This window comes from Drosophila suzukii, chromosome 3, assembly GCF_043229965.1.
Source record: "Drosophila suzukii chromosome 3, CBGP_Dsuzu_IsoJpt1.0, whole genome shotgun sequence".
Classification (NCBI taxonomy): Eukaryota; Metazoa; Arthropoda; class Insecta; order Diptera; family Drosophilidae; genus Drosophila; species Drosophila suzukii.
The window spans coordinates 54,978,111-55,000,615 of record NC_092082.1 but is presented as its reverse complement, the minus strand read 5'-3'; the positions used below and the strand labels follow the sequence as shown (position 1 = coordinate 55,000,615).

At 32.6% G+C, this 22,505-nt stretch overlaps 1 protein-coding gene across 5 annotated transcripts in view; it reads left to right on the top strand.

Annotated features, from left to right (window-relative positions):
• LOC139353068 (uncharacterized) overlaps positions 1 to 22,505 on the top strand; it is a 569,019-nt gene that overhangs the window by 226,397 nt on the left and 320,117 nt on the right. For 2 of the 5 annotated variants that reach the window (XM_070996270.1, XM_070996269.1), the window contains exon 3: positions 3,172 to 3,264. The exons of 2 other annotated variants lie outside the window; for them this stretch is intronic. In XM_070996270.1, the coding sequence (XP_070852371.1) occupies positions 3,172 to 3,264 (93 nt within the window). Of the gene's footprint in view, positions 1 to 3,171; positions 3,265 to 15,238; positions 15,254 to 22,505 lie in introns of those variants that run through there. One more of the 5 variants, XR_011604201.1, reaches the window with a different exon arrangement.

The following is a 22,505-nucleotide window of genomic DNA, read 5'->3' as shown; positions in this document are numbered from 1 at the left end:
TACCTGGAGTTTTAATTACAGTCAGATACAAAATTTGTAGGATTATTCAATATTTCTTTATATATTTTATTATTGTAAACATATTTCATTAAATTCATAATTAATTATATTTTATGTATATTTGTATATAATTAATTTTCTTACTTCAGCCCTCTGTAAGAAACATGTCGCTTATTAATCTTCGTTCCAAGCGTAGATTTTCGCTTGGTTCCCATAGATAGATGTAAAATAGTTCTCACAATGTAATCTTTCTCAGATGCTGAATTATTTTTTAAGCATTCATTTGTTCCATCATATATTTCGAAGGCATCATTAGCTAGCATAGGAGCGCCTATCAATTTAATTTTTGATTGAAGTTTATGATAGAGGTGTTGGGACCTGGTAATATCGGTTTTTGTTGTCAACTATTTTTCTAGTTCTAGTTTTCTAATTCTATTCTATTTGTATACTATTTGTATGAGTAAGGCATCATTGTCTAAGATTCTGAATAAGTTTAATAAACTCTTTAATTACAATACTGATTAGCTGGTTACTATATATTTAGTAGATGTATACAAGTTGTTTAGTATCTGGTTTGATATGTTTAATAGATGTATACAAGTTGTTTACTAGATGTATACAAGTTGTTTACTAGATGTTTAGTATCTGGCTACTATATATTTAGTAGATGTATACAAGTTGTTTAGTATCTGGTTACTATATATTTAGTAGATGTATACAAGTTGTTTAGTATCTGGTTTCTATATGTTTAATAGATGTATACAAGTTGTTTACTAGATGTATACAAGTTGTTTACTAGCTATTTAGTATCTGGTTACTATATATTTAGTAGATGTATACAAGTTGTTTAGTATCTGGTTTGATATGTTTAATAGATGTATACAAGTTGTTTAGTATCTATGTTTAGTAGATGTATATAAGTTGGTTACTAGATGTATACAAGTTGTTTACTAGCTGTTTAGTATCTGGTTTCTATATGATTAGTAGATGTATACAAGGTGTTTAATAGATGTATACAAGTTGCTTACTAGCTGTTTAGTAACTGGTTTATATATCTTTAATATCTGTTTACTTTAGCTGGTTACTAGTTGTTATTAACGTCTACGAGCTTTTATAGTCTTTTGTTAAGAATGATCAAAAATTCTTGATCACTAGACGACTTTCGATGTGAAGTAAAAACTTACACTCTGATTTTCAGTGTGTTTGCTATGTACGTAAGAAAGAATGCAAAGCCAAAATAGCTCAAGATTGATATATAAATCTTAGAGGAACATGTCCGATTATGTTGGGGGAAGATGTATCCTGTGATTGTAAAACTAATTAAGATATAAATTGTTCACAAGTTGTCTAAAAGCTGTGTAGAAGCTGCTTTGATAAACAATTTTGATTCATAATTACAGATATTAAGAATATATAATAATATCATCCACTTTAACTAGTATATTGTTAAAATAAAACATTTCCATTTTTCATATTCTTTCATCTTATGTTGGTATAATAAATGTAATCTTAACTACGATAGCTAGCCTTACATCCCATAACTATAGTTATTAGCTACAATAAAATGTCTAGAAAGAACAAAATATATGAATGTCCAAAAACCATTTAAAACTAACTATAATTGGGAAAGTAATTGAAATCGCTCCGGCGTAATACAGTAAAAAACAAAAAACACTGTGATTATCCCATTTTCTATCACCATAACAAATATGTATACCCACACCTAAATGACCAATTATATCCTTTGTCCAAAAATGTCTGTGACTTTCACTTATAAATTTGTCACCGATAATTTAAATCCCATTAAGCAAACCACCCATTGCTAACCGTACCATAACCCCAGAGTCAAGTTGGTTACCTACAATAAACATAGGTGGTGGTGTAAAGGATTGCTAAAATGCATCGACGCAGGCGCAAATGTCATAAAAAATGATCATAAAAATATAATTAGGAAAGTACTTTTTATTTGCGAACCATTTATAACTGTTACCAACAACACAAATAGTTATGTTACAAAGGATTTGCTTCAATGCCTCGACGCAGGCGCAAAGGTCAAGGTATTGGAAAAAAATTCATGGAATATTATCCCTTCATAAAAGAGGTCATATAATATATAATTAGGAAAGTATTTTTTATTTGCGAACAATTTATAAATGTTACCAACAACACAAATAGTTGTTACAAAGGATTGCTAAAATACCTTGATGCAGGCGCAAAGGTCAAGGCATTGGAAAAAAATTCATGGAATATTATCCCTTCATAAAAGAGGTCATAAAATATATAATTAGGAAAGTATTTTTTATTTGCGAACAATTTATAAATGTTACCAACAACACAAATAGTTGTTACAAAGGATTGCTAAAATACCTTGATGCAGGCGCAAAGGTCAAGGTAATGGAAAAATTCATGGAATATTATCCCTTGACCAAAAACGAAAGTTTCTTCTATTTGGATAATAAAAAAATATATATTAATTCAATACTTTGATTTTTCCATCAAAATGCTTGATAAATCTAGTTGTTTGATATTCTCTAACTAATTGAGTAATATGTTTTCATGTGCCTATTTAATTTACCAAAAACAGTATTAGTCTTCTCTCATAAAATCCCTCTAATTCCCCACCGGTGAAATATATGTTCCTCATATTTAATAATGATGGTTTGTCACAGATGGGTACTTGTAATTCATATTTAAGATACTTACATCCTTCTCTAACTAATATCCTTTTATCCATCATGTAAACAGGTTTAGAATTGTATTGCGTGCTTCAACCCCTAGCCACACCCACCACTGTAACAGATTTCACTTTTCCAATGGCTGCCCCAGCTACCTAAACTGTACATTTCTTTTGATTTTCTCTTTTCCTTTCTAAGCAATGTACACAATTTTTAAACTGGTTCTGACCTCCCTCTTTAATGGCATCCTCTACTTTATTTTCGTTATATTTCTGATCTTTTCCTAACAGTAGGTTGTTAAACTTTTATTATTTTATGGGATTATTGAGCACCCGAAATCCCTGATATTAAGTCATAACATGTAACTAGCAGAATATAGTAAAAGACATTAGACTCTAAAAAGACCAGATTTACCTACAATTCAATTTACCATCTACAATCCCTGGAGAAGAGCTTAGTATTTGCAGTTTAATTTTCAAATTTATTGATTTCACAGATTCCCGCTGGTAAATACCAATTTTTAACAAATGGCTGCCAACTCCATACCATTCAGACACTGGTTTACAACCTCATAGAACTGACTCTCAAGGTATCTGTAATGCACAATATATTTCTGTCTCTTTTCTTCTAATCAATATTAAAAAATTTCATAAACTGGTTTTGGAGTTCATTTTATTCTTAGAATTAAATTATTAAAAATTATTAAGCCAACAGAGATAATAATGATTTTGTGATAGTATCCCGTTAATAATACATACATAATTCTTATTTGTATATTTTCAAATTTTTTTATTTTAGAAAATTATTCATTAATCACATTCAAATAATATTCATAATATATCTTACAATTTTTTAAATTTTTCAATAATGTTTCCCAACTATTAATATTAAATGACATTGCATCATATCTATTTTTAAGATTAAATATTAAGAATAAAAATTCTTTTCCACTCCTCCTACTTAATGATGACCATTATAAAATTATAATTATCAACAACTATTATATTAAATACAATTAAATGTATGCGTACTCATATAACAACAGTTCCCAATATCGATATATGCTGGCCTACAATCTTACTTTGCCTTTGATTTCCGGTTTCTTATGTATTCTTCTTCTCACTTTGACACAGTATGGAATGGTTTTACTTAAGCCAATCGCATAGGATGGTGGTTTGATTCTTGGGGGAGGGGGTTTGATCCTTGGATATAAAGTACCTGCTCGATTCTACGTTCTGTCTTTTCCTGGTTGATGAGATTACAAAACCTAAAACAGTACAAAATTTGAATCGAAGGACATAAGATGACTGAAATCAACAAGCAAATCAACCACTGTGATTTTAAAATAAATGAAGATTTGTTGGTTGAGATAGGAATCTTCAAGGAAATTTTAAAGGTTTCCAAAGAGTCGCGGCGAGAATTCGGTAGTATCTATTATGATACTATAGAAGAGTTGGACATCCTGAAATGGCGCTTGGTGGATTTGCAGAGCGAAAACAATAACGATTCCCATCTCTTTGATATTGAGAACGTGGAAAATCGAATCACCGAGCTGATGATGGAGACAACCAAGTTTCAACAGCAAATTGATCTTCACGATGCGGAAATCGAAAATAATCCGCTGTCACGACTGCTCCTGGAAGTTAAGGAGATGATTTTTCGTATAAGGGATTCAATATCAGACTTAGAGTATCTTAAATTTAATGGTGAGGCAGAGCAATGTGAGTTGGTCAGCGCTATGTCTCGCGAGGACGACCCCATCTTAATATTTAAGCTTAAAAATAGATATGATGCAATGTCATTTAATATTAATAGTTGGGAAACATTATTGATAAATTTAAAAAATTGTAAGATATATTATGAATATTATTTGAATGTGATTAATGAATAATTTTCTAAAATAAAAAAATTTGAAAATATACAAATAAGAATTATGTATGTATTATTAACGGGATACTATCACAAAATCATTATTATCTCTGTTGGCTTAATAATTTTTAATAATTTAATTCTAAGAATAAAATGAACTCCAAAACCAGTTTATGAAATTTTTTAATATTGATTAGAAGAAAAGAGACAGAAATATATTGTGCATTACAGATACCTTGAGAGTCAGTTCTATGAGGTTGCAAACCAGTGTCTGAATGGTATGGAGTTGGCAGCCATTTGTTAAAAATTGGTATTTACCAGCGGGAATCTGTGAAATCAATAAATTTGAAAATTAAACTGCAAATACTAAGCTCTTCTCCAGGGATTGTAGATGGTAAATTGAATTGTAGGTAAATCTGGTCTTTTTAGAGTCTAATGTCTTTTACTATATTCTGCTAGTTACATGTTATGACTTAATATCAGGGATTTCGGGTGCTCAATAATCCCATAAAATAATAAAAGTTTAACAACCTACTGTTAGGAAAAGATCAGAAATATAACGAAAATAAAGTAGAGGATGCCATTAAAGAGGGAGGTCAGAACCAGTTTAAAAATTGTGTACATTGCTTAGAAAGGAAAAGAGAAAATCAAAAGAAATGTACAGTTTAGGTAGCTGGGGCAGCCATTGGAAAAGTGAAATCTGTTACAGTGGTGGGTGTGGCTAGGGGTTGAAGCACGCAATACAATTCTAAACCTGTTTACATGATGGATAAAAGGATATTAGTTAGAGAAGGATGTAAGTATCTTAAATATGAATTACAAGTACCCATCTGTGACAAACCATCATTATTAAATATGAGGAACATATATTTCACCGGTGGGGAATTAGAGGGATTTTATGAGAGAAGACTAATACTGTTTTTGGTAAATTAAATAGGCACATGAAAACATATTACTCAATTAGTTAGAGAATATCAAACAACTAGATTTATCAAGCATTTTGATGGAAAAATCAAAGTATTGAATTAATATATATTTTTTTATTATCCAAATAGAAGAAACTTTCGTTTTTGGTCAAGGGATAATATTCCATGAATTTTTCCATTACCTTGACCTTTGCGCCTGCATCAAGGTATTTTAGCAATCCTTTGTAACAACTATTTGTGTTGTTGGTAACATTTATAAATTGTTCGCAAATAAAAAATACTTTCCTAATTATATATTTTATGACCTCTTTTATGAAGGGATAATATTCCATGAATTTTTTTCCAATACCTTGACCTTTGCGCCTGCATCAAGGTATTTTAGCAATCCTTTGTAACAACTATTTGTGTTGTTGGTAACATTTATAAATTGTTCGCAAATAAAAAATACTTTCCTAATTATATATTATATGACCTCTTTTATGAAGGGATAATATTCCATGAATTTTTTTCCAATACCTTGACCTTTGCGCCTGCGTCGAGGCATTGAAGCAAATCCTTTGTAACATAACTATTTGTGTTGTTGGTAACAGTTATAAATGGTTCGCAAATAAAAAGTACTTTCCTAATTATATTTTTATGATCATTTTTTATGACATTTGCGCCTGCGTCGATGCATTTTAGCAATCCTTTACACCACCACCTATGTTTATTGTAGGTAACCAACTTGACTCTGGGGTTATGGTACGGTTAGCAATGGGTGGTTTGCTTAATGGGATTTAAATTATCGGTGACAAATTTATAAGTGAAAGTCACAGACATTTTTGGACAAAGGATATAATTGGTCATTTAGGTGTGGGTATACATATTTGTTATGGTGATAGAAAATGGGATAATCACAGTGTTTTTTGTTTTTTACTGTATTACGCCGGAGCGATTTCAATTACTTTCCCAATTATAGTTAGTTTTAAATGGTTTTTGGACATTCATATATTTTGTTCTTTCTAGACATTTTATTGTAGCTAATAACTATAGTTATGGGATGTAAGGCTAGCTATCGTAGTTAAGATTACATTTATTATACCAACATAAGATGAAAGAATATGAAAAATGGAAATGTTTTATTTTAACAATATACTAGTTAAAGTGGATGATATTATTATATATTCTTAATATCTGTAATTATGAATCAAAATTGTTTATCAAAGCAGCTTCTACACAGCTTTTAGACAACTTGTGAACAATTTATATCTTAATTAGTTTTACAATCACAGGATACATCTTCCCCCAACATAATCGGACATGTTCCTCTAAGATTTATATATCAATCTTGAGCTATTTTGGCTTTGCATTCTTTCTTACGTACATAGCAAACACACTGAAAATCAGAGTGTAAGTTTTTACTTCACATCGAAAGTCGTCTAGTGATCAAGAATTTTTGATCATTCTTAACAAAAGACTATAAAAGCTCGTAGACGTTAATAACAACTAGTAACCAGCTAAAGTAAACAGATATTAAAGATATAGAAACCAGATACTAAACAGCTAGTAAACAACTTGTATACATCTAGTAACCAACTTATATACATCTACTAAACATAGATACTAAACAACTTGTATACATCTATTAAACATATCAAACCAGATACTAAACAACTTGTATACATCTACTAAATATATAGTAACCAGATACTAAATAGCTAGTAAACAACTTGTATACATCTAGTAAACAACTTGTATACATCTATTAAACATATAGAAACCAGATACTAAACAACTTGTATACATCTACTAAATATATAGTAACCAGATACTAAACAACTTGTATACATCTACTAAATATATAGTAGCCAGATACTAAACATCTAGTAAACAACTTGTATACATCTAGTAAACAACTTGTATACATCTATTAAACATATCAAACCAGATACTAAACAACTTGTATACATCTACTAAATATATAGTAACCAGCTAATCAGTATTGTAATTAAAGAGTTTATTAAACTTATTCAGAATCTTAGACAATGATGCCTTACTCATACAAATAGTATACAAATAGAATAGAATTAGAAAACTAGAACTAGAAAAATAGTTGACAACAAAAACCGATATTACCAGGTCCCAACACCTCTATCATAAACTTCAATCAAAAATTAAATTGATAGGCGCTCCTATGCTAGCTAATGATGCCTTCGAAATATGTTACAATATTATTATGGGATGGAACAAATGAATGCTTTAAAAATAATTCAGCATCTGAGAAAGATTACATTGTGAGAACTATTTTACATCTATCTATGGGAACCAAGCGAAAATCTACGCTTGGAACGAAGATTAATAAGCGACATGTTTCTTACAGAGGGCTGAAGTAAGAAAATTAATTATATACAAATATACATAAAATATAATTAATTATGAATTTAATGAAATATGTTTACAATAATAAAATATATAAAGAAATATTGAATAATCCTACAAATTTTGTATCTGACTGTAATTAAAACTCCAGGTACAAATGAAGGGGAAGTATTTTATTCAATGTCCTTGGGTCTTGGGCATGTGACTTTGATGACGGTCAGGTAATGATAGTTCACTGCAAGTGTGTTTCGCTAACACATCTTAGAAACTTTAACTTGTGTACTTTGATAGTTCTTAATAAGAGACTATAGCGACTCATAATACTTGTTAACATTTAGTTATCATCTAAAACCAAGTACTTTACAGATACTATACAGATAGTAACCATCCAAAATCAAGTACTGTACAGGTACTATACAAAAAGTAACCATCCAAAAGCAAGACTAAAAAGAAAGTAACCATCAAAATACTGCTAGGTAACAACTAAATACAACGAGTCCAACGTGTCAAGTCTATGTCGGTTTGGCTACTACCCTAAAAATTTTATATCTCTGGATAATCTTCAAAGTCAATACCTATTAAATTCTGGATGGAGCAGTGGAGACGAAATTTCTACGGGATCCCCAATTAAAATTTTTCTGTACCATTAAAAAATTTGTTGGGATTGACTGAGGATTATAAAAAAGTTTTGTTAAATTGTAAGCATGAACTAGTGTTGATGCTAACTAAGAATCTTGGTGATGTGTTTGAGCAAACCAGAAATGAACAAACTTTTAAGTTGGAAATTACGAATAAAATCTGGAAAATTCCCCATGTAACTCTGAGCGATTTTGCAAAAAATTAAGATGTACGATATTATTAAAAGTGGTGTAAACCTACCAATCGCATTCCGGAGTTGGGATTCATATGTTAACGCAAAATTGGGGTATGGAAGTCAACACAGCTGGAATGTGAAATTGTCGGCTAACCGCAAAAAACCAAGATTTGCCATAATTGGATTTACACTAAATGGAGAACTTATCACAAATAACTTATCAAACTTGAAAGTTCACTTGAATTCTGAGTCATATCCATGTGATAATCTGAATGTTGATTTTAGTAAGAATTAGTATGCTCACCTATATGAAATGTATACAAGATTTCAATCTAGTTAATCGTGAATCACAACCATTTTTGACCCCAAATGAATTTAAATTGAAGACCCCTATTATTGTGGTTGATCTTTCATATCAAAATGAATCAGTAAAATTGGTCCTATTGATGTGAGAATTTCAATAGAACTAAAGACACCAAGTCATGAAAATACCCAAGATTATTGTCTCCTCATACAAGACCGTTTAGTTGAATATAACCCACTAAACGGACTAGTACAACGAGTTGTTTAACATTAGAAAAATGTTGAAAGATACTGTTTCGATTGACGTTCAAGGTTTCTTTGATAATAATAATAATTTTATTCTAAAGGAAATTGGAATTGTATTCGAAAAAGATCCAAACTTGAATAATAGTTTTTTAATAGAACCACCATATGATTTTACTTTGCTAAATACAAAATCTCGAAAGACTGCAATTTGGTTAACCAATACACATCACAAAATTTTTTGGAACGATGGAGAAAATAGTTTTCCACAAACTCGAAAGTATCTAAGGACAATTACAAGCGGAAAACAAATTATTTGTAAAGGTGTGGAAAAGAAACGATTTCTACAGACGTTTTTTGGGAGTCGTCAGCTCATTAATGTCGAGGAAATGGGCTGTCCGTCATTAAACAGGTTTAAAGGAAACCGGTTTCCCTATTGTGAAACACACCTTAAGGGCGGGGTTTGTGCTCTAAACAATGCATACATTATTTTGACATTTTTTAAAAGTAGCTTCAAAACAATAAAATAATTTTTATACATTATTTTAAAGTTGAGACTAGATGTGTAAGGATGTGCAAGAAAACAAAATTAACCAAATTAAGTTTCATGAGGAAATTGACCAATTTATTGAACAATTTAAAGGAGAGATAATTGGTCAGCATTTTCAATACCTTCTAAACACAAAAACTATGTTCATGAATCGAGGTGGACATGACCTCAAAACTACGAATTATGGTGAACACTTTACATTTTGTAATCCAGAAATGACGTCGGAAACGTGCGCCTGCTTCTTCTATGCAAATCGCCGGAATCATAGCAGAAAATAAATTTCTATATATAAAAAAAAAAATGTTCGCAATACCAAAATAAATAAATGTAAATTAATAAATGTATTTTTATGGTACAAAATAAACTTCTGACATTTTATTTCGAGTTAAAATTACAGGTACGGAGAATGGAAAATATTTCCTTGACTGAGATATGTCGGCTACTTGCGAGTTGTTGCGCGGTCGTGACTTCAACCCCTATTATGGGAACGTATTAGAGCTCGCACTTAGCCGTGAGGTCGTTGGCGTGAGGCTCATGATTTTGTCAATGGGCGTGCGCCTTCAGACTTGTGCATGTGTCCCTTTTATTCCGGTCAGGTAATAGACAGGTGCGCATGTTCGGGTAGCTCTTGCTTGAATCCCTTTTATGATATGTTTATGACCCGTTTGTAGAAAGGAGAGATCTTGAAAAAATTTACCAGTTAAACATTCTGGGGCAAAAAAAAAAAGTCTGTTTGAAAATATTCGACATCTGAGAATCATTAACTTGTGGGATTTATTTTATTTGGGGTTCTTTTGATTTCTAAATTAGTTTTACAATCATAGGAAACGTTATTCCCCAACATGATCGGACATGTCCCTCTAAGGCAACCAGCTTTAGATGTTTTGGGTTTGCGACCTTTCTCACGTGCACAGCAACACCTGCTGAATATTAATTGCTGATAATGAGGAAAAGGATACGTGATCAATATTGTCACATGGAGATGTGGGGAAAGTGTGCGACCTTTCTCCCGTGTACAGCAACACCTGCTGAATATTAATTGCTGATAATGAGGCAAAAAGGTCACGTGATCAGTATTGTCACATGGTGGTGTGGGGTTGGGGGGGCAATTTAGTATACTCTTTATGGATATGATCGTGACATTTTTATGACATCTAAACCCCTTAAAATCAGATAATTTATGGATTATGTTAATTGTCCCAGAACCCGCATACGTTAATGAAGAGGCGGGGGCCATTAATATGTTAATTAGTGAGAGGCGGGGGTCATTAATATGCTAATTAGTAAGGGGACGGGGGCCATTAATATGCTAATTGTCCCAGAACCCGTCTTTCCCAACTACTAACAAGCCGTCGAGCCAATGGATGTTGATCCATCGATTCAACTCCAGAATAAACCTAGTTACAATCGACAGCCGAATAATAATTGGCAGGCAAATAATAATCGAGGTAGATACAATAATAATTATTATCAAAATAATAATCGATCAAATTACTATCGCGCTAATCAACATAAAGAGCAAACTCAAGCTCAGAAAAGGGAACCAGATGGAACAGTAAATCATCCAGCTAATAAAGTAACCAGATTAAACAATATCAACGAAGATCATTTTTTAGACCAGACCCCTACAGGGGAATGCCTTATTTAAATAGGACAGACCGAAAAACCAAGAAGCAGTTAAAGATTTTAATAGATACAGGAGCCACTGCTTGTTATATAAAAAAGGGAGTTTTCGAAAATAAAAACAAGGGAGAACGCTATAGTCGAGTACCTTGACTATCAGATACCCGTTACTCAGCTAAATGGAGATATGCAAGCAGCAAAGCGAGATTAAAATGCGCCACCTACCGGCGGTATACAGATTTAAGCGTTATGGGCGTTAGAGTGGGCGTGGCAAATTTTTGGATCAATCGATAGGTATTGACGAGACCAATACATTTCAGTTAAAAATTTTTATCTAGCATGAAAATTGTGGGCGTCACAGGGTTTTGCGGTTTGTGGGCGTTAAAGTGGGCGTGGCAAACTTTTTTTTGGGTCAATCGATAGGTATTGATGAGAACATTACATTTCAGTTAAAATTTTCTATCTAGCATCAAAACTGTAGGAGCCACAGTTTTGGGCGGTTTGTGGGCGTGGCAGTCTACTGAAACAAACTTGCGCTGCGTAGGAAGCTCAGGAATCTGCACGCCAAATCTCAATAGCCTAGCTCCCATAGTTTCCGAGATCTCAGCGTTCATCCGGACAGACGGACAGACGGACAGACGGACATGGCTAGATCGACTCGGCTAGTGATCCTGATCAAGAATATATATACTTTATGGGGTCGGAAACGCTTCCTTCTGCCTGTTACATACTTTCCGACGAATCTAGTATACCCTTTTACTCTACGAGTAACGGGTATAAAAAATGAGTTATCAATATACAAAAAGGTAACTACAGTTCATGGGTATTCAATTATTAGGTATTACCATATTATAAATATATTTGAAACAAGACAATTATTTTATGAAATAGAAGGATTAGAATCTGATCTGCTAATTGGATTTAATTTATTAAGAAAAATTAGAGCTATAATAAATATAGAAAAGCGAGTCTTGGAATATAAAGGGAAAACAGAAAAGTTAAAATATTATGATAATGAGGAAAAAAAAGAAATAAGTTAAACTGAAGAAAATAATATTCTTCCGTTAAAAGAATTTATTATAAAAAATATTTTGATGAAAAAAATAGCGAAAACATAGATTCATTATTTGTGGAAAATAGTGAAAAAAGCTTGGGAATTTAAAATCCTGAGAGTGCCGACGAAGTAAATACCGTCAATAAAAATACAAATATCTTGGGAATTCCAAATCCTGAGAGTGCCGACGAAGTAAATACCGCCAATAAAAATACAAATATCTTGGGAACTCAAAATCCTGAGAGTGCCGACGAAGTAAGTACCGTCAATAAAAATACAAATATCTTGGGAATTCAAAATCCTGAGAGTGCCGACGAAGTAATTACCGTCAAAAATCAAATAAATAAAAATCGTTTGAAATATAAAAATTTCAAGCCCGCCGCAATATAGGTACTGATCAATTAGACGGACTAAAGAAAAAAATAGTTCTCTATATTGAAAAAGAGCATTCAAACATAAATATGCAAATTCATTTTAGAACAGACATAAAGGGGGAAATAAATCTTATTCACGACAGGCCAATATACGGGAAACAATATCCGTACGCTTTTTCTGTCACCGACTTCGTGAACAGCGAAATCAGTAGAATGTTGGCCCTTATAATTCACCAGTTCTGGTAGTACCAAAGAAAGAAGAAAATCAAGACGGAAGCCGTAAATTAAGACTCGTCATTGACTATAAAAAATTAAATGAAAATACCATACCTGACAGGTACCCAATGCAAGACCCATCAGTAATTCTATCTAATTTGGGAAAAGCAAGATATTCTTCAACAATAGATTTAGAATCACGTTTTTATCAGATATTAATGAAAGAATCTGATGTAGAAAAAACATCCTTTTCAATAAATAATGGAAAATACGAATTTTTAAGAATGCCATTCGGACTAACAAATGCACCAAGAATTTTTCAGAGAGCAATGGACGACATCTTAAGAGAACAAATAGGGAAAACATGTCATGTCTACATGGACGACATTATAATATTCTCAAACTAGATTGAACAACTTTATAAAGACTTATACAAAATTATAAATATATTATTAAAGGCAAACATGAAAATTTCTTTAGAAAAATCCAAGTTTTTTAAACGCGAAACCAGTTTTCTAGGATACATCGTAAATTATAACGTCATCAAGACAGACCCAGAAAAAATTGACACCATAATTAAATATCCGCTTCCTAAAAATATTCGGGAACTAAGAAGTTTCTTAGGCCTTACGGGCTATTATAGAAAATTTGTTTTAAATTACGCCTCTATAGCCAAACCTCTAACAAAATATCTTGGAGGTCATAATGGCAAAATTTCAAAAAGAATGTCAACAAAAATGTTAATTCAGCTGGATGACCCAGCTATTAAAGCTTTTAACGAGCTGAAAGAGTGACTGAGTGATTGGAATTGAAATACAAACCGACCATCAACCATTATCTTTCGCAATCTCTGATAAAAATCCTAATATTGAAATGAAACGCTGGTACTCCTTCATAGAGAGTTTCACTCCTAAAGTCATTTATAAGCCAGGTACAACTAATGTAGTTGCAGACGCCTTATCAAGAATTCAGATCAACAACTTAACTGACAGTAACGAATCGGTCTCAGATCAAAACACTCAGCATTCAGCAGAGAGTAGTTTTGAGAATGTTATACAAGAAACCCGTAAGCCCTTAAACCAGTTTAAGCAACAATTGCTATTAGCAACGGGGAGGTATACAATACATGAGTCGAATAATATATTCGAAAATACGAGACATATAATAGAATTTGACTCTCCCGAAAATTTGATATCAATCTTAAGAGAATATATTCCTCCAAATTTAACGGTAGGTATTCATTGTACTTTAGAGGACTTTTATAGAATTCAAAAACCACTTAAAGATAATTTTGTGAATAAATTTTTGTATACAAAAATATTTGTCCAAGATGTAGAAACTCCTGAGGACAGAGCACTTATAATCGAAGAAACCCATTGCAGAGCACACAGGGGACTTGACGAAAATTATAAACAAATCAGTAGATTGTATTATTGGCCAAACTTACTTAAAAAATTAAAAGAATATATAAAAAATTGTAAAATTTGCAATGAAAACAAATATAACAGACAACCAACTAAAATTCCAATTGGAGAAGCCCCAATCCCGAGTAAAGAAGGCGAAAATTTACACATCGACATATATTACGCGCAAATTTTTAGTAGTAAAAGAAATCCAAAATAAATTAAATATCGAAAACAAAGTAATGGAACTTCTTCAACAATTTCCACAAGCCAAAGTAATAATGACCGATAACGAACCAAGCTTTACCTCGGTTCAATTTAAATCTTTTGCACAAAGGTGCGGTTTAACTTTACATTACGCAGACCCGAGGCACAGTACCTCAAACGGACAAGTTGAAAGGGCACATTCTACATTAACAGAATTAGCTCGATGTATTAAAGAAGAATTTAATTTAACCGACTATTCCGAAATAGTAATAAGAGCCGCTCAAGAATATAATCAGAGCATTCATTCTACAACGAACCAAAAACCTTTTGACGTACTATATAATAAAATAGAGCACGATAACATTCCTCAAATTTTAAAAAATACACAAGAGAAAATGTTAGAAACACATAATGAAAACAGAAAAGAAAAAGTGTATCATGTAGGACAGGTAATTTATGAAAAGAAACACGGGGAAAGAAATAAACTTAAAACTAGATATAAAAAGCAAGTAGTTAAAGAAAATTTACCTAACAAAATAATAATCAACAATAGAAATAGAATTATTCACAAAGATAATATAAAATTCTACAAATTTATATGTTCCTTTTTTTTCCTTTTCCAGAAAATGTTTTATCAGGTGCTCATACTACACCTTATTTTATTAACAAAATCAGAAATAATAGACTATACAATTCACGAGTATCTTTTATTCAAGGACAATAAAGACGTATTGACGTACGATTCATACGCAGAATTATTCCACGTAACTAACTTAAGTTTTTATAAAGAAATAATAAAATTGGAATCAGATAATATAAAAAGGGATACTAATAAAAGGTCACAATGAGAAATTAAATAAGACATAGAAGTAATCAAATTAATTTTATCACAATTAATATCAACTAGGTCAAAAAGGGGGATAAATGGCACTGTGTGGAAATGGTTAGCTGGAACTCCGGATCATGATGATTTTATTAAAATACAGAATAAAATCGATGAATTAATTGAAAATAATAATAAGCAATTTATTGTCAATTCCAAACTGTTTAAAGAAATAGAATCTCTTTCTGATGATTTTAAAAATGTTTTTATTGATCAAGATTTACCACTGCGAAAACATCGCTTACGATTATTAACATTTGATCTGCAAAATTTAATTGACACAATCACACTAGCAAAAATTGACGTTTTTAATACCAAAATATTAAACAATGATGACATCATGGAAATATTAAAACATGAACAAAAACCAGTAATTATCGCTGACTTAATGGACATCTCTGTTTTTAAAATCGCACTGCATAAAGAACTTGTAATAATTTATATAAAATACCCAATAATAAAAAACAGATGCGAAATATATTACGCTAGAGCGATTTCCCAAAATCGATGGGAAACTAGTATTAAGCAATCAAGTCGCAAAATGCGCAAATATGTTTTATGAAATGTCTAACTTTAAGAACGAACATTTTAATAATTATTGCACTTTAAATAATGAAAAAACTTGTTTTACCCGCTTATTAAATGGCGAGAAATCCACTTGTAAAAAAATAAGAGAGAAAAATAAAAAAATAGACATCATACAAGATGGTGCCATTCTTATAAATGGTAACAATATTGTGAACAACTCTCATTTAAACGGTTCATTTTTGATAACATTTAATGGTACAACCAAAATTAATAATATTTCTTATATCAATTTGGAAAACAAAATTCTTAACTACTTAACTACGAACCACTTCAAAAATTATGAAATATCCGACTACATATTATCAAATAACTCAGAACTTTCTTTAGATAATATAAACATTTTAAATCCTTTAATTAAAATGAATAATACCAAAATATCACTTACCTTTATATTATTAATTTTAATCATTATATATTTGATTTTTTTACTTATTATAAAATACAAAAATGTCATATTATTTGTAACCAAAAAACAACGGCCAGAACCAGAAAAACCTATTAACCAAGAAAATTTTTTAACAGAATTAAGAGATCAATTAAATGAATTTCATATTGAATCGGGACGATCAGTTTTAGAAGGGGGAGAGTTATCCAACCCGTGAAACGGTTCCACTTATGGAATTTATAAACAAATTTTTGAATTCAATCTCAGCTATGTTACCCTTGCCTTCAGCGACATTGCCTTTGCCTTTGTTTAAGATTCTGCCTTTGCCTTTGCCATTCACTTCGAGGGCCGCGCTTGACCGTCCTGCTAAGATAAATAAACCAATCGTAAAGTAAACACAAGCTTCCGTTCGAAGCCCAAACTTTTCCGTTCAAAGCCCACAGTATTGCGTTCTAAGTTCAGAACATATTGCGTTCCGATTTTCAATCAAATTGCATCGGTCAGCATAATTTCATTTCACAACGAGATGCGACAGTTTCAGCATAAGCTTTTATTTTAAACAAAAATTAAAGTTTTGGAAGCTAAAGAAAAGAAAAGCTTCTGGCCGAGGTTCATTGGACAATTTTTTATAATTAAGAGTCAGTCCTATTTTATCCGAGACCGCGAACGGTTCACAGTTTATAAAAAGTGTCTTGTATTAATTGAGTTTTAAGAATAAAGGTTTATCACCCGAGTTTTAAAAATAAAAAAATAAATTTTTTTAAATCATCTACTAACGACGAATTTAATTTGCATGGAGATATTTGTATGGATGTAGATATTTATATGTATGTAATTTTCGCCGGTTTTAAATTTATTAAATAATTATTGCCGGCGGGGTATGTGTTGTTGTGGAAGTTTTCGATTTACTGTGTGTGGACTGTATTTGGAAAAACGAATAAATATGTGCAAGTATTTTAGCGGCTGCGGATATACAGTGAGAAAAATCTTGAAAAGTTTTGGGGGCCTGAATTGGCGGAACACTAGAAATTTAATAATTCTCACTGTATGCTTGGCTTATATTTGCACAATATATTTTCTAAGCTTGGAATTTTTCTCGATTTTGTATATGTGTATGTAAGTATGGTTGAGCGGCCAAATACAATTAAAACAAGGAAGAACGCTATAGTCGAGTACCTCGACTATCAGATACCCGTTACTCAAAGGGAAATGGAGATATGCAAGCAGCAAAGCGAGATTAAAATGCGCCACCTACCGGCGGTAGACAGATTTAAGCGTTATGGGCGTTAGAGTGGGCGTGGCAAATTTATTTTTGGATCAATCGATAGGTATTGACGACACCAATACATTTCAGTTAAAATTTTTTATCTAGCATGCAAATTGTGGGCGTCACAGGTTTTCGCGATTTGTGGGCGTTTAAGTGGGCGTGGCAAACTTTTTTTTAGGTCAATCGATAGGTATTGATGAGAACAATACATTTCAGTTACAATTTTCTATCTAGCATCAAAACTGTAGGAGTTACAGTTTTGGGCGGTTTGTGGGCGTTAGAGTGGGCGTGGCAGTCTACTGAAACAAACTTGCGCTGCGTAAGAAGCTCAGGAATCTGTACGCCAAATCTCAATAGCCTAGCTCTCATAGTTTCCGAGATCTCAGCGTTCATCCGGACAGACAGACGGACAGACGGACAGACGGACATGGCTAGATCGACTCGGCTAGTGATCCTGATCAAGAATATATATACTTTAAGGGGTCGAAAACGCTTCCTTCTGCCTGTTACATACTTTCCGACGAATCTAGTATACCCTTTTACTCTACGAGTAACGGGTATAAAAAGGAGTCGGAAAAAATTGGCAATATGGCCGCACGTAGCAAAAGGAAAATCAAAGAAAAAAATGGCGAAGTAATTTTTAACTGCCGTTGTCGGATTTAATCGGACTAGGATTTTAGACAAATCGTACAGAAAGTCAAACGAATTATATTTTCGAGTGGCTGACTGCAGACCGGCAATTAATAAGACGAAAAGCTTTACTTATCTTATCGGCTCGAATGGATCAAAATGTACGCCGGTAGGTAGCGGGGTACCGTGGCGGCGCTGGTGGAATGGCGTGGGAGGCGACGGCGGGAAAACTGGCGGCGTCGGCGGACTGCTTCGCTGGGCTTCGGTGGCTTGCTGCTGGTGCGTTTGCTGCTGGTGCTGCGGAAGCTGTAGGGGAGAAACCACTCGAACGCGTATTGCCCCTTAATAGAAAATAAGTACTCGAGAAAAAAGTTAACTTTGAAAGTAGGCGGGGGTGCGACCGCGGTTTATTTCAGTTGAACTCCAGAAATCGAACTAATTTAGTCTAAGCTCCGCTCTGCGCTCCAAAGCGCAGCGGAGACTTCATGGAGGGAGCTAGGAACAGCGCAGGAGAGCGGTAGAGCGGTGCAGCTGGATAGCGGGCCCAGTCCAGATTCGCCGGACAGTGGGCCTGAACACTATGTATGGCCATACGTAAAAATTGTATAAAAGTTTTTATGAAATAAAAATTTTTAACCTATCTGTATGAACTTTTTGTTCTTTTTTATTAATATTTGAAATTCTAATATTATCATTATCTCCTATACCAATTACTGTATATGGTCCCGTATATTTGTATTCTAATTTGTGACCTGTTTCATTCTTTAATAAAACTTGATCTCCAATCTTTAGTTCAAATCTAAACAGTTTTTATCATAATAACATTTTTGTTTTATTTTATTTGATTCTAATATTAATCTTTCTCTTTTGAAAGCTTGCTCTAATCTAAACTTTGTTTCTTTTGCGTAATCATCTATATTATAAATAGGTTCTATTCTCTCTACGCTATTAAAATGTTTTGGTAAGTTCGAAGTACTACCAAACACTAACTCATATGGACAATAATCATGTGCCATAGAGGGTGTCGTGTTGAAACAATAAACAAAATATTTTAGCCATACATCCCAATCCGTTTTATCAGTTGAGATGTATGTACGTATAAATTCATTAAAGGTTCTGTGGCTTCGTTCCACAGTTCCGACAGTCTGATGATGGTGTGCTGTCGATGTTATATGTTTTATATTTAAGTTTTTGCATAGGTGTTCGATTAAAGAATTTTTGTATTCTGTTTCCATGTCCGTAATGAACGTCTTCATTGCACCGTACTTTAGAACAAATTCTTCGAATATAGCCTTTGCTACCGTTTTTGCATTTTTATTAGGTACTGGTATGGCAACAAGGTATTTTGACAGATCACATATTAAGGTGACTGCATATTCATTTCCTTGATCTGATTTCGGCAGTGGACCGATCGTATCCACAATTACCTTATCGAATACCATTTCTGGTGTTTCTGTAAGTGTTTAAGAAGTTTTAGTATGTCTTGTCGTTTTTGACATTTGGCATTTTGGACATTTACGTATGTACTGGGTTATGTCTTTACTCATTCTTTTCCAATAGTAGTGTCTTTTGACCTTGGCCAAGGTTTTTGTTATACCTGAATGTCCTCCTTGATTAGGGTCGTCATGTAATGTAGACAATATTGCTTCTTTTTCATTATTAGTTGTTATTAGGGTCACCGGGTTGAGTAGCGCTACTCTTAATGATTTTAATATTTTGTTGCCCATTTTTTTAAATTTATCTATTGAAATATTTTCAAAGATATTTTCAGATGGTGCCACTTTGAGTTGGGTAATTTTTTGTTTACCAGCCTGCAGTTCAAGCCTTTGGAAAAACTGACCTAAGTCAAGACTTCCATTAGTATACAAATCTCCAACATCATATCTTGCTGTAATTTTTTTTTTCATGTTTGAAAAAACATAGATTATTATTTACATGCAAGGTCACTACTTTACGTATTTTGTCATTGTTAATGACTTCATATACGTTGGGCTTAGAAGCTTTTACTTGAGATTGCCTAGGCAATTCTACATTATCTTTTCCTGCGCAGGAATTTTGTCTACTTTTTTGGCTTGTAGTGACTTGTAATATATTTGCCGTAATATTTTGAAGATCCTTAATTGTTATTCTAGAAAGGGCGTCTGCCACAAAGTTATCTTTTCCCTTTAAATACTCAACTGTGAAGTCATATTCCTCTAATTCGAGCCGCATGCGCGTGAGTTTTGAACTAGGATTGACCATTGAAAATAGGTATGTTAGTGGTCTGTGATCGGTTTAAACTGTAAAATGTTTGCCATATATGGTCGAAAGTCTGTAATTGCCCAATGAATTGCTGCTAGTTCCTGTTCTGTAGTGCTATTATTGCTTTCAGCTTTTGTAAATGAACGTGATGCATATGCTATCGGGAGTTGGAGTCCGTTATGGTTTTGCGTTAATACCGCTCCACATGCTTGTTTACTTGCATCCGTTATTATACAAAATTCTTTAAGGAAATCAGGATATTGTAATAAAGTTGGTTCTATAGGTTTATCTTTTAAATATTGGAATGATTTTTGGCATTTGGAAGACCTTCAAATGGAACATTGTTTTTACATAATATAGTTATGTGCCGTGAATAGTCGGCGAAGTTTTTAATGAAACGTCTGTAATAATTGCAAAATGCTATAAATCGTCTAGCGCTATCTGCATCATGTGGGACTGGATAGTTTCTTATGACATTATATTTCTTGTCGTCTGGTAAGATTCCTTTGTCTGTGCATTTATGACCAAGGAAGGTCACTTCATGCATAAAAAATGAACATTTTTGTGGGTGTAATTTAAAGTTGTATTTTCTGCATATTTCAAAGATGTCTTTTAGGTTTTTGAGCATATGTCTTTCGATACATCCAATGACTATTATATCACCCATATAGAGGAATGCTTTAGAAGCTTCAAGTCTAGAAAATGCAAAATTCGTCATTCTCTGAAATGTATTCGGGGCTATTTTTAAACCGAAAGGTAATCGCGTAAAACGATATGAGCCATTGCTCGTTGAAAACGACGTTATGTTTCTTGAATTTTCTTCTAGTTCAATTTGATGGAAACCTGACATTAAATCAAGGCATGAGAAATACTTTGCTCTACCTAGTTGGTCCAAGATGTCATCAATTCTTGGGAGTGGAAATTTATCAGACAGAAGTTTTTTGTTGATTTGACGATAGTCAACTACTAGTCGCCATTTCTTTTCCTTTGAACCCGGAAGGGTTTTCTTTGGGACAAGTAGAAGTGGGCTGTTGTATTCTGATACAGTTGGCTCGACTATATTGTCTTTGATTAATTTTCCTACTTGTTTTTGAATTTCCTCAACTTGGCTGTGCGGGCTTCGATAATTTTTTATGTAGATCGGTTCATCGTCCTTCAATCTCAATTTCTGCTTGTAAAAATTGTTTGTTGTTATTGATTCGGTTTCAAGACCGAATACGTCAGTATATTTTCCACATAGTTCCGTTAATTGTTGTTTAAATTGAATTGGAAAATTTTTCTTTAGTTCTTCTATGATGTTTTGCTCTCTATTACTTGAAGTGTTTTGAACTACAATATAATCTGAAATTGGTTCACATTTTAAATTTGTTATACTAATCAATTGATCAGTACTGGTTGTGTTGAGTAATCGGACAAATGTATTCTGTTTTGATGTGATAGTATTGGCAACGTAAATACCAGGTTGAATCTCCTGATTTGGTATTAATATAGTATAAGTATCGGACATTATTTTGATTTTTCGTACTACTTGAGATCTGGCTGGTAGTAGAATTGTATTATTACCAGAAGTATATGTTATTGGGATATAAATATGAATGTCTATATTATTTGGTCTTATTATAAACCAATCCTCTGTATGGTTAAGATCTATTTGACAGTTTAATTCTTTTAAAAAATCTATTCCTATTATTGCATCACATGGAATCGCAAAATTTTTATTTACTTTATGAAAATTATATGGAATTATATATTTGTCTGTTTGGAGCTCTACTGGTGCAAGTCCTTTGGATTTTATGATTCCCTCGCCTATTCCTTGAATATTTATTGTATTTTTTATTTGTATGTTGCTAAAGGTATCTGCATTTTCTTTTAAAAGTGAAATATTTGCTCCCGTAT